Raw genomic sequence first — 17857 nt, 5'->3', positions numbered from 1 at the left:
TGGGTTTAGCTGATCTAAGATGGTCTCTGTTGGCTTAGAGTAGAGCTCCAAGTTAGGTTTGGGGTTGCAACATGCATCTCATTGTAAGGCCAGGCTTTTCTCATGTGATTGCAGAAATGCAAGAGGGCCAACTCAGTTCACAGGCTCCCTCCACACCTCTGATTGGATCATGGTCATTCATTTGCTATTGCCCAAAACAAGTCACATGACCAAGCCCTGGGTAAAAGGGCAGGTAATTACACTCCACCCACCACAAGTCAATGGCAAGAGTGTGTGGAAATATAATTCCATATCAGCGGAGTTGAGAATTGCAGGTTGACGGATTGAACATTCATTTTTACTTTTACTGGTCATGAGTGGATTAAAAAAAAGTTTGATTACTTTCAGCAGCTTTTAACTTTGAGAGAAGTGATTACTCAAATTTTAATTTGACGGTTGTGCCTCCATTGAAGTTTATGATTAATACATTATTTTAGCTGAGATAACTCCTTGTAGAAAATCACAGAAGGTTTAAAATAAATTCTCTAGGCCAGGCACAGTGGCTCATGCCTGTAAACCCAGCACTTTGGGAGGCCGAGGCGGGTGGATCACGAGGTCAGGAGATCGAGACCATCCTGGCTAACATGGTGAAACCCTGTCTCTACTAAAAATACAAAAAATTAGCCAGGCATGGTGGCGGGCGCCTGTAGTCCCAGCTACTCGGGAGACTGAGGCAGGAGAATTGCGTGAACCCACGAGACGGAGCTTGCAGTGAGCCGAGATCATGCCACTGCACTCCAGCCTGGGTGACAGAGCAAGACTCTGTCTCAAAAAAAAAAAAAAAAAGATACTCTATTACTTTTTGCAAGTGCTTTTTGCCTATACTTCATTTAAGGGAAAATTCAGTAAGATGCAGGGAAATAGATTTCGGTCTTTAATCTGATCCTTTCTTATCAAGATAGACATTGGCCACCACCTCTTTACCCCTACAAGAGCAGACGATGGTTGCATAGTTGTGCTTCAGACCTAGCATAGGAAGATACCAAAAAAAGTCATCTGAATGGTGGCGCAAGTTCCAAAGGCTTTCAGGAAGAATCCTTCACAGAATGGCTTCTGAGAAAGCGCCTTAAGAAAATCACTCCTAGAAAACATTCATTTGGATCATATGACTTACAACATAATTTTGTAAATCAGGATAAGCAACATCCTTACTTCCATAAAGTAGAAATATTCTAAAAGGACTTAATATAGACTTAAAAAAACATCTCATTTTGTTCACATTAGATTTTGTTTTATTGAGTCTGTGTTTTGTTGTTGTAATTGTTTAGGTCCAAAGGGATTTCCAGGTCCCCAAGGTGCCCCTGGCCTGAGTGGTTCAGATGGGCATAAAGGCAGACCTGGCACACCAGGAACATCGGAAATACCAGGTCCACCTGGTCAGTGAAGTTTTTTATGTTTGTTTTTTTTTCTGCTTTGGGAGTATCTATCAGGAACTTTTTAACATTTCTACTGATGAATGATTTCCCTGAGGAAATGGTCCAGGGATCCCTAGATAATAGGAAAATGCTGTTTCTTGATAGACTCTTAGCTATATTGTGATAACTTCAGATTATAATTTTATAAGTTGCCAAGCCTCCTTCCACCTTGAAGCATAAGTTATGGGCTATTATTTGTCTATTATGTTGTTGAAACTACTCAGTCCAGCCAGAATGTTTGCCAGAGAAGGAAAGCAATTAGGGAAACATCACTGGCTTATAGGAAACACAAAGGTGCAGTTTATCTCTCTACAAAAGGTGGTAAAACAACATTACCTGTTAAACTGCTCTTAATTTTAGTAAATACCCCTGTGTTTTTAAGAAACATATTTTTATCAAAGTAGTCTTATATGTATTTGTTCTATACTTGCACATGTTATCATTAATTTTGTTGTTGTTGTTAAATAGGTTTTCGTGGTGACATAGGCGATCCGGGTTTTGGAGGTGAAAAGGGGTCCTCCCCTGTTGGGCCCCCAGGCCCTCCTGGGTCACCAGGAGTGAATGGTCAGAAAGGAATCCCGGGAGACCCTGCATTTGGTCACCTGGGACCCCCGGGAAAGAGGGGTCTTTCAGGAGTGCCAGGGATAAAAGGACCCAGAGGTGATCCGGGATATCCAGGGGCTGAAGGTATGAGGGCTTTGCTGTCCTTTCGGTGCATAGAGCGGGCTCAGTTTTGGAACAGGTCACTGAAGAATGTTTAGATTATTTTGCTTTAGCCATGTAGAATATAAACAGTTTACCCAAGTGTTCTCCCTCATATGGGGTACTGGTTACATTTCAAATAACCTGAATTTCCAGCCTTGTCCTTGCATTTTATTGGTTGTTTTCAAATGCAGGGCAGCTCACTGTTGTTCACTCAACTCATTTTGGTTCCGCAGCTAGTATGTTGGTGCTGCAAAGGCCAACAGCAGGGACTGTGTAACCTGTCTGGGGGCTGTTGCCAGGTGGAAGGTAGGCAGGCCTGATTGTAAGAGGAAGAGTAGCTCAGGGGCTGGAGCTGTAGGCTGGCATCTGGGAACACTCTGTGGGAGAGCTGGGCATGAGCTGAGCTTAGAGGACAAGCTGTCTTCAGATAGAAGACAGGGTAGAGGGACTTTCATTCCATCTGGGGTGGCAGGCAGGGCATCAAACGCAAAAGAGGAAGATGGCCTGGACCCTGATTCATATCCTTTTCTAAAATCTGTAAGGATCCTTCAGGATCCCCAGTGGAGTTTTTCAGGTTTTAATGTACTTAAAAATAACCAAGTCGGGGTGGGGCAGCTCATGAAAATTATTGTCTTCAGGACCCCAGTCTGATGAATTCTGATTCATTATTTCTGGGGTGGGGTGGGGCCCCACATCTGAACTTCAGTGGGCCTCTTGGGTGATGGTGATCAAGATGTGGACTACAGACCAGATGTTTACAAACAACATTCTGGTTCTTTTCTAAAAGTGGGTGGGCCAATGTTTATTAGGCATCCACTAGAGTACATTAGCACAGGACATGTGGAGGGGAGGAGGAGAATTAGCACCCTCAAGGAGCTTGTATGGAAGTTTGTAAATAAAAATATTCATATTCAAAGAAACAATTAATTGGAAAGTAACAGGTGAAACATGATGTAAGTCAGTAAAAATAATGACCCAGTAATCCGACTATCTCACTTGTGAAAATGTATCTAAGGGAAGTGTTCAATGGAAGAAAGTTATAGATATGAAAATGCTCTTGTAGTATTATCCACAGCAGAGGAATAATTGGGAAGAACAAAGACAGACACACACATACACGCATTCTCTCTCTCAAAGAAATATCCAGTCATTAGCAATTAAAATCATATTTGTAAAAACTGCAACAAAATGGAAAACATTTACAAATTAATATGCAATCTGAAGTGCTCCAACAACTGAATTTGCACTGTGATTACTATTTTTAAATGTAAATGTGAACCAAAATGCAAAGAAAACATAGGAAAACAAAGTAGATTTTTGGGTTAGGGTGTGGAATGATGGGGGATGTTCTTTCCTGAAGATTATGACACTGTCTTTCCAGTAAGTAGAAATTTGAGAGTGCAAGTGATGAAATCTCTCATAAAATGCAAATTCATACAGTGCAAATTGGGTTTGTAAATATTGTAGAGATTTGGTGTAAAGCTTGATGCAAAGTTAGAGGTTAATTAAAATTAGGAAGAACCAAGTGGTTTCTTATTTGCATTGGCAACTTTGCAGTTCATATAACCTTATCAAGTAACTCACTTAGCAATGCATTCTCTATTCATAAGGAACTCATTACATCTATGATAAGAAATTCATTCAAAGATTTAACCCATTTGAGCACTGATTCAGGATGAAAATGTTCACCTCCAGTACTGATATGCCTGAACAATTCATCATGGGCCATCTGTACAGTTTTATGTCACAAATGTCATGGATGCATTGTATCATTTCAGGGCCAGCTGGCATTCCTGGATTCCCAGGTCTTAAAGGTCCCAAAGGCAGAGAGGGACATGCTGGGTTTCCAGGTGTCCCAGGTCCACCTGGCCATTCCTGTGAAAGAGGTGCTCCAGGAATACCAGGGCAACCGGGACTCCCTGGGGATCCAGGTAGCCCAGGTAAGTGTCAAGAACTGTAAAGGGTCTGGGGCTTACCCTACTTACAACTAAATAAGCTCCCCTCTTTCTTTTTTATGGATGCTGCCAGAAGCAAGAGTCCTGAGTCAGAGATAAAGGATTTCGTTACTCATGAGTTTCATGTTGGTTTGCATCATTTCCCTCTGTCACCCAAGTCTCATGGGGCAGCATAGTGGGCTAGTAGACCACTCACACAGTGGGTTCCTTTATATGGGAGGAGCCCTGAGCCAAGGAACCACTGCTTTATAGCAGCCTGTGAGAAAGCCTGCTTTTCCTATCGAGGAAAGTGCTATATCATCTATCAAGGGTGCTTGCTGCAAACACAAGCTTGAGAAGTTTCCCAGAGAAAGAGCATCAGGATCTTGCATTCTTGGCATATCCATCAAGATGTAGGAACACAAGAGACCCCTGGAGTGTCTCCTAATACAAGGTGCAGGGAGGCTGTCTTAGTCCATTTGCACTGCTCTACCAAATACCTTAAGCTAGGCAATTTATAAACAACAGAAATTTATTTCTTATGGCTCAGGAGGCTGGGAAGTCCAAGATCAAGCTGCCAGCAGATCTGGTGTGCCTTCCTTGTGTCCTCACAAGTGGACGAGGCAAACAGCTCTTTTGCACCTCTTTAATAAGGTCACCAATCTTATTCATGAGGGCGCTGCCCTAATGACTTAATCACCTCCCCAGGTCTTCACCTCTTAATACTATCACATTGGTGATTAACTTTCAACATATGAATTTTGGAGGGACACATTCAGAACATAGCACGAGCTATTTTCAATATGATCTTCATTTCACTATTCACATTGTTTACTCTGTTGTTTAAATCCCATTGCTTTTATCCAAATGCAGTAATATATACACTTGAAAAATTAAAACAAGATTGAGGCAAAACTTTCCACTACAGCCATATTTCTAGCACCAACAACGCTAGACATCAGCTCTGACTTCCGACTGAAGTTCGCTCGGCTGTAGAGCTTCAGGAAAAACCTGGAAAGTTTTCTTCTATTAGTTTCTCTCCAGCAAGAGGAAATACAAATACAATGTTTGTTTTTTCTTTCTATTTTCCATTAAAAATACTTTTATAATCTTCATTCATCCCTGCTGGGAAACATTTACTCAAGTGATCTGCCCTTCTATTTATATCATCTAGAAAAATATATTCTTAGATTGATGGAAAGTTTCTACTATTATTTTAGCCAACAAATATTGTTTTACTGTTGTTTAATGCATGGTTTAAGCTACTGTATGTTTTTCCTGCTGTGTGTGAAGCCAGTGTTCAGCCTTCACACACTGTGGTCACTGTGGTTTGTCTTAGGTGCTCCAGGTGGGAAAGGACAGCCGGGAGATGTGGGGCCTCCTGGGCCAGCTGGAATGAAAGGTCTCCCTGGACTCCCAGGACGGCCTGGGGCACATGGTCCCCCGGGCCTCCCAGGAATCCCAGGTCCCTTTGGGGATGATGGGCTACCTGGTCCTCCAGGTCCAAAAGGTAGGTAGTGCTTTTCCATGATGTCCCCCCATCTTAGAAACATGAAATCCACTGCCAAGTGAAGACTGGACAGATGACCACATGAAAAGAGTTAACTGTTAGTCTGGCTTTGTCCTTCCCTTAATGATGCCTCCCTTGCTCTTGTCCTCTGCATCGTTATTTCCAGTGGCAGAATGTTTCTGTGCTGGTCAATGGGAAAAGGGGTTTGAAGGTGTTAGGGCCACAGAATTCCTGAGGACTGGGTAGCACGGTAAAGTCCTAGGGTCGGGGAAGGTGCATTTTCATTTTGGATGGGGTCCCCACTCTCATCCGTACCCCCAATTGGGGGATTAGGACTCAGACACATCAGGGCCCACACTTCAGGTCTGTAGGTAGGAAACTGAGGACAGGACAGCAGAGCATGGATTTGTTTTGTTTTGTTTTGTTTTGAGGCAGAGACTCGCTCTGTAGCCCAGGCTAGAGGGCAGTGGCAGGCTCATAGCTCACTGCAGCCTGGAACTCCTGGGCTCAAGTGATCCTCCCACCTCAGCCAGACTCACATGTGAGTCTAGGACTACAGGCATGTGCCACCACCCCTGGCTAATTTTTTTTTTTTTTTCTAGGAGAGAGGATCTCCCTGTTTTACCCAGGCTGATCTTGAAATCCTGGCCTCAGGGATCCTCCTGCCTTGGTCTCCATAGTGCTAGGATTACAGGTCTGAGCCACCTTGCCCAACCGAGCCCAACTATTAAGCGCAGTGAGGTTGACAATTGTTGTTTACTTTGAATAGAAACTCAGCATTAGGCAGGAGTTTGCGTCTGTAGATGGACTACAGGAACACAATATATAAGAATCATACTAGTCTTTCCTAGGGCCGGGCACAGTGGCTCACACCTGTAATCCCAGCATTTCGGGAGGCTGAGGCGGGTGGATCACTTGAGGCTAGGAGTTTGAGACCAGCCTGGCCAACATGGTGAAACTCTGTCTGTACTAAAAATACGAAAATTAGTAAGTGCGGTGGCTCACGCCTGTAATCCCAGCTACTTGGGAGGCCGAGGGAGGAGAATCACTTGAACTTGGGAGGCAGAGGTGGCAACGAGCCGAGATGGTGCCACTGCCCTTCAGCCTGGGTGACCGAGTGAGACTCTGTCCACCTCCCCCCGCTGAAAAAATAAATAATAAAATATTTTCCTAAAACTTTATGCTCTCGTTTCACCAGGACCCCGGGGGCTGCCTGGTTTCCCAGGTTTTCCCGGAGAAAGAGGAAAGCCTGGTGCAGAGGGATGTCCTGGCACAAAGGGAGAACCTGGAGAGAAGGGCATGTCTGGCTTTCCCGGAGACCGGGGAGTGAGAGGGGCCAAAGGTAAATAAAATACAGCCATGCAACATGCGTTTGTTTCTGGTATTTGATCCACACCTAGAAACGTGATCTCTGAAATATAAAACAGGACCTTTCTGAAGCTTGGATTCCTCTTCCTTTTAGTTGTATGGTGTTTGTTTTAGATTTTTAAACAAAACTCATTTTATTTACCTTTTAATCTTATTACATATACATGGCATATGAACTGCTCTATTAATTGAAAAATAATTAACAAGTGGTTCTTTTTTTTTTTTTTTTTTTTTGAGACGGAGTCTCGCTCTGTCACCCAGGCTGGAGAGCAGTGGCGCGATCTCGGCTCACTGCAAGCTCCGCCTCCCGGGTTCATGCCATTCTCCTGCCTCAGCCTCCTGAGCAGCTGGGACTACAGGTGCCCGCCACCTCGCCTGGCTAATTTTTTGTAGTTTTAGTAGAGACAGGGTTTCACCGTGTCAGCCAGGAGGGTCTCGATCTCCTGACCTCGTGATCCGCCCTCCCCGGCCTCCCAAAGTGCTGGGATTACAGGCGTGAGCCACCGCCCCTGGCCTAACGAGTAGTTCTTAACGCACTGATTTATAGCTTCTAGGTTTCAGAGAACTTTCTCACCTTTTGGGAAGGGGGCCTCTTGTTCTCCTACCTCTGTTTCAGTTAGAACAGAGGCTGGTAAGCTCTTCCTGTAAAAAGCACGGTAATGACAATTTCAGGCTTTGCAGGCCTTCTGGTCTCTGTCACAGTGACTCAAGTCTGCTTTTGTAGCATGAAAGCAGACATAGACAACACAGAAACAAACATAAAATAAAATTTCAATAAGATGGTATTTATGGATACGAAGGTTTGAATTTCATATAATTTTCACACCATGAAATATTATCTTGTTTTTGAGTTTTACCCCTCAACCATTTCACAGTGTAAAAACCATTCGCATCTCATGTGCTGACAGAACTGGTAGCAGGAGGGATTTGGCCCATGGGCTGCAGTTTGCCAACCTCTGAACTACCATGAGTCCACTTTCATCTGGGCCACGAGTAGAGTTTCCCCAAGTTTCATTTGAAAAAAATGTTTTCTGACCAGGCGCGGTGGTTCACGCCTGTAATCCCAGCACTTTGGGAGGCCGAGGCAGGCGGATCACAAGGTTAGGAGATCGAGACCATCCTGGCTAACATGGTGAAACCCTGTCTCTACTAAAACTACAAAAAATTAGCCAGGCGTGCGGGTGGGCGCCTGTAGTCCCAGCTACTCAGGAGGCTGAGGCAGGAGAATGGTGTGAACCTGGGAGGTGGAACTTGCAGTGAGCCAAGATCATGCCACTGCACTCCAGCCTGGGCGACAGAAGGAGACTCCGTCTCAAAAAAAGAAAAAAAGTTTTCTTTACTATGAAAAATAAGTTTTTGAGAGCAATGGTTTAAATATTATGTCCTCATCCCTGTTAAATGTTTACTCCCACTTCTTAGTTCTGGGGCACTAATGGGTGAAGATAATATTTCCTTTCCAGTGTTGAGAAAAAAATGCTTGACAATTTTCAGACCCAAGGATTTTTGCCCTTAAGGCCTTTTGGGCAAGTAGCCTCATATTGAATTAAAATTACCTTTTCTTCTTAGTTGATTGAGTCTACCACAATTTTTTGTTTTACTAGCTTGTACATTATGTACAATCAAGGGACCAAAGAGTCACTCTTTGCTAGCTTAGATAAGTGATGTTTGCTGTGCTATTATGCTACTATACAATTATCCCACTAAAAATTAAAATTTGGACTAATGCCAGTGATGGGCTAGTAAACTAGTTCTTTGAAAAAGGAAAAAAAAAAAGCACTGTGGTTTATAGTGTTTGCTGAGTGCCACACTGTAAATACTCCTGCCATGGCTGATTTAAAGTTAGCAATGGTTTAACAACTGGCTTGCAGGGTTCTTGAATTGTGGTAATTGGCACTCGTCAAGCTGGTAGGAGCCCATGCCTGCACACTGCTATAGCTGGGCAGTGTTTACAAAATCAGGCAGAAGTACACTATGTCCTACCTACCTTTCGGAAGTCACTGTGAGGAGTGCCACATTGAGATAAGTGTCTGTTCTTTCAATACAAGGAAAGTAAGAGAGGATGGCTAGGAGGAGACATGGAACTGGAAATATGAGATGGGCAAATTCAAACTTTATAGCACAAAGCGACCTTTTTTGTAGACTGGAACTTTTCAAATCTGTCTTAACCTCAGTGAAGACCCAGACCAGTTTGGCTGAGTTTGGCAAACATTCAGTGAGCACTGCCGGTACACCAGACTCTGTGACTGGACAAGTGGGGTCAGGAATGTAAAAGATGACTGACTTTCCTTTAGGAAATCAGCCAACGATGGTGATGTTTTGTGATCTACATAAATACAGCTTCGTAGGTTAAGTGGGAATTTGTAATTTGGGAGTGAAATGTGGTAACAGATGAATTATGTGTGCGATGTTCCTGTTCATTTTGTTCTTGCATAATTAATATCTATAGGAGCCATAGGACCTCCTGGAGATGAAGGAGAAATGGCTATCATTTCCAAAAAGGGAAAACCCGGGGAACCTGGACCTCCTGGAGATGATGGATTCCCAGGAGAAAGAGGTAAACACTTAGAGTTTTTAACCATATCAAATAAATTGACATCCTTACAGATCGCATGTGTAGGCAACTTTCCCCAATAACAGAGATTAGAAAAGGCCTTTTTTTTTTTTGAGATGGAGTTTCGCTCTTGTCGTCCAGGCTGGAGTGCAGTGGCACCATCTCAGCTCATTGCAACCTCTGCCTCCTGGGTTCAAGCGATTCTCCTGCCTCAGCCTCCCGAGTAGCTGGAATTATAGGTGCATGCCACCACACCTGACTAATTTTTGTATTTTTAGTAGAGACGTGAGTTTTACCATGTTGGCCAGGCTGGTCTCAAACTCCGGGTGATCCACCCGCCTTGGTCTCCCAAAGTGCTGGATTACAGGCGTGAGCCACCACGAGAAAAGGCCATTTTTTAGATACAAATAAACCTTGTGGTACATTTTTTGCTCCTCCATGCTAAAACTTAGCCGAAGTTCCTGTGTATTCCTAGATTTGGATATTCTAAACTAGGATCAACCTGAGCTATACAAAAACTACTGGTTTCAGGTTTGGTAATTGATTTTAAAGTGAATAGCACAATGACTGTTCAAGTCATTATGACCAGTGCCTCTCAAACTTCAGTGCACATTAATTACCTGGAGAGCTTGTTAAAATGCAGATTCTGATTCAGCAGCTCTAGAGCAGCCAGAGATCCTGCCTTTCTAACAGACACCCCAATGCCCATGCTAACGGTCCACAGAAACATTGCAGAGTGAGGATTTTTGACAGCCCCATTTGTGTGCTCCTCCAAGGTCAGACTTAATCTGCATGAGGTGCTCATCTCTCAGCTAGTTGTTAGAGGGGAAATATTTTAACTTTTCTGGGTAAGTGCTTCTTCATTTGTAAAATAAGCAGTGGAAGCAAATAATCCTGTGTGCTCCCTCCCACCTCTGATAGTCCTTAGATGTTCTCAGGCAGCTTCTTTCATCAGTGAAGTCACTGAAACCAGAAATGATCAGGAAGCGGCTTGGGTTGGGAATCAGAATCCTCAATACCTTTGGCTTTATCTCCTAAAAGTAGGATGAAGTCCCTCAGCCTAACTATTACCTAGCTCAAAATTTCAGCAGAGACCTTAATACCTCCAACTTCATCAGGTGATAAAGGAACACCCGGGATGCAAGGGAGAAGAGGAGAGCCGGGAAAATATGGACCACCTGGATTTCACAGAGGGGAACCTGGTGAGAAAGGTCAGCCAGGGCCTCCTGGACCCCCAGGCCCTCCAGGCTCAACTGGTCTAAGAGGGTTCATTGGTTTTCCAGGGCTTCCAGGTGACCAGGTAAGGGGCTAGTGCTTTGTGGGGGGAGAGAAAATAAAACCTTTCCGCTCTTATGATGTCCGTAAGGGGCTATAATTTGCCAGCATATATACCATTGTCCTTTCACTGGCTCTTAGAATGTAAGGTGTAGCCCAAGGAGAAAACAGAGCCTTCTAGAAGGCCACGATGAAACTGACATTTCTGACCAGTGCACCTGCCTGGTTCCCCTAAAATAGAGGACCAAGGCACGTAATCACTATCCCCCAGCCTGGTTTAAACCACCCACGAAGACTTGCCTCATGACCACTGGTTTACTGGAATGAAAGTCGTCCTGAAAAATCACCCAAATCCTCTCTTTAAAGTCTTCCAGTTTCAGATATTGCAGATTTTGCTTTAAATATATTTAGTCTTCACAACCATGAGTGAAATACCCTTTGAGAATCCAGGAGGTACATTATGTGTAGCAGCCAACATTATACTTCTGGAAAATGCATAACTCACTATCCATCTTTTGGAATGAAATGGATTTTTAAAGTCTTTCATATGCTATGACTTATAATACTATTTTATTTAGTATCAACTTGTTTATTTGTAATTTAAAATTCAAATTAGTAACACAATTGCTGTTTCACAACCAAGTGTAGAGAATGGGATGCTACCAGTTGCTATTGAGAACTCTAATTCTAGAGGAGCTATATCAACTTTGAAAAACTAGATACATGTAGTGGGAGACTTGCAATGCATTTCAACTTTCATTACCACTGCAAATTACAAAAACCGAATTAGTTACAGAAAATTACAAATGGATCGTGTCGTGCATGTGCCATTTGTATTTGAAATCTGATTAAGGCCTTTTGTTTCATTAAACTGTCAGGGTGAGCCAGGTTCTCCAGGTCCCCCTGGATTTTCAGGAATCGATGGAGCAAGAGGACCTAAAGGTATGGTTTGGAGATACAGAAGCCACCTGTCAAATGCATAGTCCCGAGAGTTTCTAACATTATAAACAAGTGCCTTTTACATGATAAGCAAAGTGTATCCAAGAAACTGCAGCACCCAAGGGGCTCTTCTTAGACAGTCAAACACTCAAGATCCAAATGTTCTACAGTTGTCACTCAGATCCAAGGGTATCAGATAGAAAACAGCATGCCTGCAGGCTCTTCGTGTCTTCCTCCTCCGTGAGAGTCCCAGCAGCAGTCCATGGAGTGACTGCAGCCCCTCAAGTAACAGCTCAGTTGCAAGGATAACAGATCCACATCAGTGGGCAGTGCCCGCAGGGATAACAGATCCACATCAGTGGGCAGTGCCCACCTTGGCTTAGAAACCCTATGTCCCACAGGAGTCAGTATCTTTTCTAAGGACTCCATAAGTACAGCTTTTAGAGTCCCAGTTAGGACATAGAGGCTAAAGCCATGACTTTCCAGCAGGTGCTAAGAGTTCACTTGAGAAGTTCCAAGATAGATGTAATTTACAATTGGGGTTTTTTTTTTTTTTTTCACTATAAGTCAAGGTCAGCAAAATATTTTTTCCTAAAGAGCCAGATAATAATGATTTTCAGCTTGTTGGGCTATATGGTCTCAGTCACAACTATTCAACTGTGTTGTTATAGTGTGAAAGCAGCTATAGACTATATGTAAACAAAGGAGTGTGGCTGTTTTCCAATAGAATTTTATTTGCAAAATTGGCTGCAGGCTACATTTGGCCCCATGGGCCTTAGTTTACCTTGTGTCAAAAGCAATGTTGCATTGTAACACACCTAACATTCTAGTGAAAGAGAGGCTTCATTAACCCTTTATTCAGACAAACAAGTAAACAAAGAGCAGGATATCTTAGTTGCAATATTTGCATAAAACCTTTAATAGTTTTACTATCTTGGTATACCATTGGGTTGATATTTTTCTTTAAATCTACTTTCAAATGATTCACCTTTTTAACCTTAGCCTTAGCCTAACTAGCTGTAAATTCACAGGTTAACATGCAATTATCCTTTATTTTGATATAAGTTAAAATAAATTTAAAATATAAAATACTAGTTAATGAACCACCTACAATCCTCTGTCTTACTACTTTGAGAGACACTCTATAAATAATATGCTAAATGCTGTAAGAAACATGACCTGTGTGGGCTTATTTCTTCAGAAAGAATATAATCTAGATCCCTTCTTGGGGAATGGTTACAAATAGAAAAAATTTTATATTTGATTTTGATATTTTATAACTTCAGGGTTCAGAAGTTACTCCTTTTCCACTTACCTATACATTTATTATAGTCTCTTTACTTTTCTTTCACAGTAAAAACCTACCTCTTCTCACTTCCTTCATACTTGTATTGGGCCATGCTTACAAGGAATTGAAATGCACTCAAGATACCTGGAGTCAAAGATGTCTTATGGATCCCACAGATAGGAGACATAGTTCTGCCAAGGCTAAAGGGACCCTAGCCCTTAAGCAATCCATGGTTTCTCACTTTTTCCCATGGTATATTTTTTTACTTAACTGTCTACCAACTGGCTTCATCTCTCTCTACACAGTATCTTTTCTGGATATTTCTGGATATGTTGGTTTGCACTCTAATATGTTCTACATCAGGACAACTCATGATAATGCTCTTGGTTTCTGCCCCAATAGCCAAGGACTTCAAATTCTCACTTTCTTATTCCATCTTCTGAAGGAAAGACTTGTTTGACCTGGAATGGGCCAGAATTCCACTCCTCAAGCAATTGGCCATGATTATGAGTAGAGTCAGATAGGAGAAAGGCTTCCACAAGGTGCTGGTGGGACCCCTTTAGAAAGGGGTGTAAATGGGCAATTACTGTAAGATACACTTAACTTACCTCTCTAATTCTCTTGAAACCCCATCTATTTTCTTGCCTTTCTTCCCACTCCATTTTGAGTCCTCCACTTCAAACTGGCTCCCAACCATAATGTAGGTCCTTGTGTCTGGAAGCATTATGGAGTGTCCAGTAGCTTTGTGGGACTGTGGGAGTCATGGCCTACAGTGACTTTTGAATGTGCCATCTGTTGTCATCAATGCAGTATGCCTTTGTGATTTTCTTTTTCTAGGACATTGAGTTGAGCTGCCTTATAAAAGAGCTTGAAATATGATTGCAGCAGCCAAAACAGTGATAATTTTTGCTTTTTGTTTCAAAAACATAAGGATGATTTGCCAAATTATTTGGCACTCAATGCCAAATAATTTCTTAACTAGAAACTTAAATTTGAAAATTTTTTCAGGACTTAAAAACTCAAACTTATCAAGACCTGGAGATCCTTATGATTGTGATGAACTCTAAAACTGTGTGTGTGTATGTGTGTGTGTGGTATGTAAAATGCATCTTGCATTTTATATTTCTATTTGTTTTTCTTTAGAAAAGAAATATTTAAAAATACTCTCCTAAAATATCTGAAGATAAGCTATATAGACAAATACCATAAATGTTATTGTCACCTGTATGAGACCAAATTAAATTGTCTAAAATTATGTAACATGCATTTTATCCCTTTCAGGAAACAAAGGTGACCCTGCCCCTGCCAGTCACTTTGGTCCACCTGGTCCAAAGGGTGAGCCAGGTAGCTCTGGATGTCCAGGTATAGCTGCATATTTTTCTTACTAAAACAAAAAAATATAGTTTAGTTTGAAAAGCAGAACAGTTACTTCTAGCTGGCAATGATCATATCAATATTTTCTTCCCCCTTCGTGCATTAAGGTACAGATAAACTGGATTATATATAAGCACTTCCATAGCATTCCTGGCCTAGAAGAACACCAGGGTTATACACGAAGGATTCGCAATCATTTTTCCATCATGACTCATGTGACCGATGATGCTGACACAACAGTAAACTCCCCAGGTGTGCCCATATTTTGGCAAACTCAAAAATGAATACTGCAAACAATTAAAATCTGGACCATTTTGTACCCTCTATCATTTAAAATGATGCATTCGCAATAACCACTCACACTGACTACAGCTGCAGGTTGTCATTCCAGCTCTTTCTTTCTGCTGAGAAAAGCATATGCCAGTGTAAGTGAGGTGCACCATTGTTGAGCTATCATTGAATCTATTTTAATTTACTAAAAATCAAACCAAATCAAGCAAACGTAAGCCTCATCACCAACAAGAAATCTAAGTCATTTAAAACAGTATTTTGCTTCTCAACAACAATTAACATGGAATCCTTCAGAATGGATTGTGATGCACCATTGAGTTCTTGTGACAGTTGAGGCCACAACTGGCTACATTAGATGACCCACAGTAGAAGGGAAGTGCCAGTGCTATGCACAGCTCCATGCTTTACAGGCAAAGGGAAACCATTTGAGTTCAAGCCAACAGAACAGGACCCCTAGAGGAGAAAGCAGCCTTAGGACAGAATGCTCTATTGGTTTGCACTCATATATGTTTACATTTCAGAAAATGTTGGAGACATTAATTGGTCCCCCCTTTCTGGACCCTATAGAAATGCATCAATATTTAAAATATGCATATCCCTTGACTTAGGAATTCTCCTAGGAATTTATCTGGAGTCAATAATCAGACAAGTGTACAAAGATGCATGCCCAGGAATGTGCATTGTTTGGATGGAACAAATGTCCATCCACAGATGCCTGGTTAAATAAGTTATACCCCAGGGCGTTCAGCCAATAGTGGTCAGGTTAGAAATCAGGTTTGTGTTTAGATGGGTCCCTTGTAAATTAAAACACCTCGTATTAATAAATGTGTGCATTACCTTAAAATTCCCTCTGGCAATAGCTGTGTTTCATTTCATATAACAGAAAGAATATTAGATATTTTCTGAGCAGAACTATATGAGAAATTTTATTTTCTTTGTTTTTATATTATAAGATTGTTAAAATGGAAGTCTAACAAAAACAAGTTAGTACAGTGACAAAAACGACCTTTCCCACCTTCTTCCCACTCTTTCTTATGGGTCTTTCACCTCTGACATGAACAAATACATTTAGATAGTGTGTGTATATATATATGTGTGTGTGTGTGTGTGTGTGTGTGTGTGTATTTTAGATGGAGTCTTGCTCTTTCGCCCAGGCTGGAGTGCAGTGGCACGATCTTGGCTCACTGCAACCTCCACCTTCTGGGTTCAAGCAATTCTCCCACCTTAGCCTCCCAAGTAGCTGGGACTACAGGTGTGCTCTACCACACCTAGTATTTTTGGTAGAGACAGAGTTTCACCATGTTGGCTAGGCTGATCTCAAACTACTGGCCTCAAGTGATCTGCCTGCCTCGGCTTCCCAAAGTGCTGGGATTACAGGTGTGATCCACTGTGCCCGGCCTAGGCTATAGTATAATATTTTAACTGAACTGTATAACTGAAGTGTACATTTGATGGGGAAAAGAGTTTTGAGGTCAGCATTATGGGAGTTCATGACAAATATGAAAGTGAGAAGCCTCAGAAGGGAAAAATCAGTGGCTCAAAGTCAACCATTATTACTTCACCTGTGATCTTGGATAAGCTGAGTATCTTCTCTGAGCGTAGTTTCCTCACCTGTAAACTGGCCCTATGCATATTGCAGGATTGTCCTGAGGATCAAACGAAAGAACCTGAAACTGAAAATGATTATGCAAATGTAAAGTGCAATGATCATCATTGTCATCATTATCATCATCAGTCAGCAAAACCTGAAGACATTTTCCTATACTTATTGGTATTTTTATGTAAACCCCAAAGATAAGATTTTATAAGCTCAGAGTAGTCCAAAATGGGGGCCTGTGATGTTACCTAGTATTTTAAGTTAAAAATGATAAATCTGAGTGATTTTACACTTAGGTTAACTTTTTCAGAAAGTTTGCCTTGGCAGAATTTGCCTGTTCTCATGTGGTTACCACCATTTAAATTGGCCCCTTTCCCATATGCCATGGCCTCAGCTTAGAAATTTTAAATTATATTATATGTTATTTGCCAGCCTAAAGTTTACTTAATACACTATTTCCATTGACTGGAGAAAGCTGCATTGAATTTGAATGAGCATCGTGAGAAGGCATAGATTTGCAGCTGGTTTTGGGATTATATGTGATTATTCTGGGTTCAGTCCTACCTACCCTGCACTCTATTCAGAGAGAAAATATAGTGCAAATTACCTCAGAAGTTCTGTTCTTAACACAAACCCACAAAATTCGGGAGAAATTTTTTTTTTTTTTTTAATATTTCAGTGTTTTCATTTGCGGATGAGAATAATGCTGCTTTACCTTTACTGTAGGAATGTTTTCAGGATAAATAAGATAGTATAGAGTGAGACTAATAAATGGTAAATTCGATCAGGGAACAGTTATAGACGAACGAAAGCTTGTTTCATGTGTGCTATAATAAATGATGACTGTAGCCCCTACCACGGTTTGTAAATACAGAGACATGTATTTTATGTACAGATTCAACAGTGATTTTCAGCACACACTCTTGGTTTATCCCATAAACATGCATTAAACTCATACATTGTAAATAAACCCATGGGGAAATAGTCATCCTCTTTAGTAATCAAAGAAATGTAATTTCAAGTGTCTGAAATATCATTTTATCCTTAATAAATTAGGAAGAAAAGAAGTCAGCAAACTGAAATGTCCTCAGTAAGAACATGGCATGCTCTTGGAGCTGTGGGTGGGTTCCACATGGTGGTATGAGTCAGTGCAGTACTTACTCTAAAGTACTGGCAACCTGTATCAAGAACCAAAGGCTGAATGGTCTGTTGTAGAAAACTGGAGAAGAACTGAATTGTGCCCTGCGGCAAGTCACTGTCATGAGAAAAGGACCGTTTTAAATTGTTAAAAATGGAAAAGACCTATCCATTAGATGTGATGGGTGATTCTGGGATGAAACATGGTGTGGACAAACCAACTGTGAAGGACATTAAGGGGAGAATTGGGGGCATTCAAGTATGGGGATGAGTGTTTGATGGTATTAAGAATTGCTATTAATTTTCTTGGCTGTGAAAATGTTATTTTGGCAATGGAGAAAAACACTCCTACTTTTCAGACTTCTTACCTCCTGAAGTATTTAGGGATGGAATTACACTATGGTGTGATGCACTTTAAAATACTTCAGCATTTA

At 41.6% G+C, this 17857-nt stretch overlaps 1 protein-coding gene across 1 annotated transcript in view; it reads left to right on the top strand.

Annotated features, from left to right (window-relative positions):
- Positions 1–17857, top strand: part of COL4A4 (collagen type IV alpha 4 chain) — a 162149-nt gene that overhangs the window by 104716 nt on the left and 39576 nt on the right. The window contains exons 27-35 of the mRNA XM_025404398.1: positions 1308–1415; positions 1923–2141; positions 3938–4099; positions 5433–5603; positions 6802–6945; positions 9418–9525; positions 10641–10822; positions 11676–11739; positions 14306–14386. Coding sequence (XP_025260183.1) covers positions 1308–1415; positions 1923–2141; positions 3938–4099; positions 5433–5603; positions 6802–6945; positions 9418–9525; positions 10641–10822; positions 11676–11739; positions 14306–14386 — 1239 coding nt within the window. The remainder of the gene's footprint in view (positions 1–1307; positions 1416–1922; positions 2142–3937; positions 4100–5432; positions 5604–6801; positions 6946–9417; positions 9526–10640; positions 10823–11675; positions 11740–14305; positions 14387–17857) is intronic.

Source organism: Theropithecus gelada, chromosome 12, assembly GCF_003255815.1.
Source record: "Theropithecus gelada isolate Dixy chromosome 12, Tgel_1.0, whole genome shotgun sequence".
Classification (NCBI taxonomy): Eukaryota; Metazoa; Chordata; class Mammalia; order Primates; family Cercopithecidae; genus Theropithecus; species Theropithecus gelada.
The sequence above is the reverse complement of the archived record's forward strand: the minus strand, read 5'-3'. Positions and strand labels throughout refer to the sequence as shown.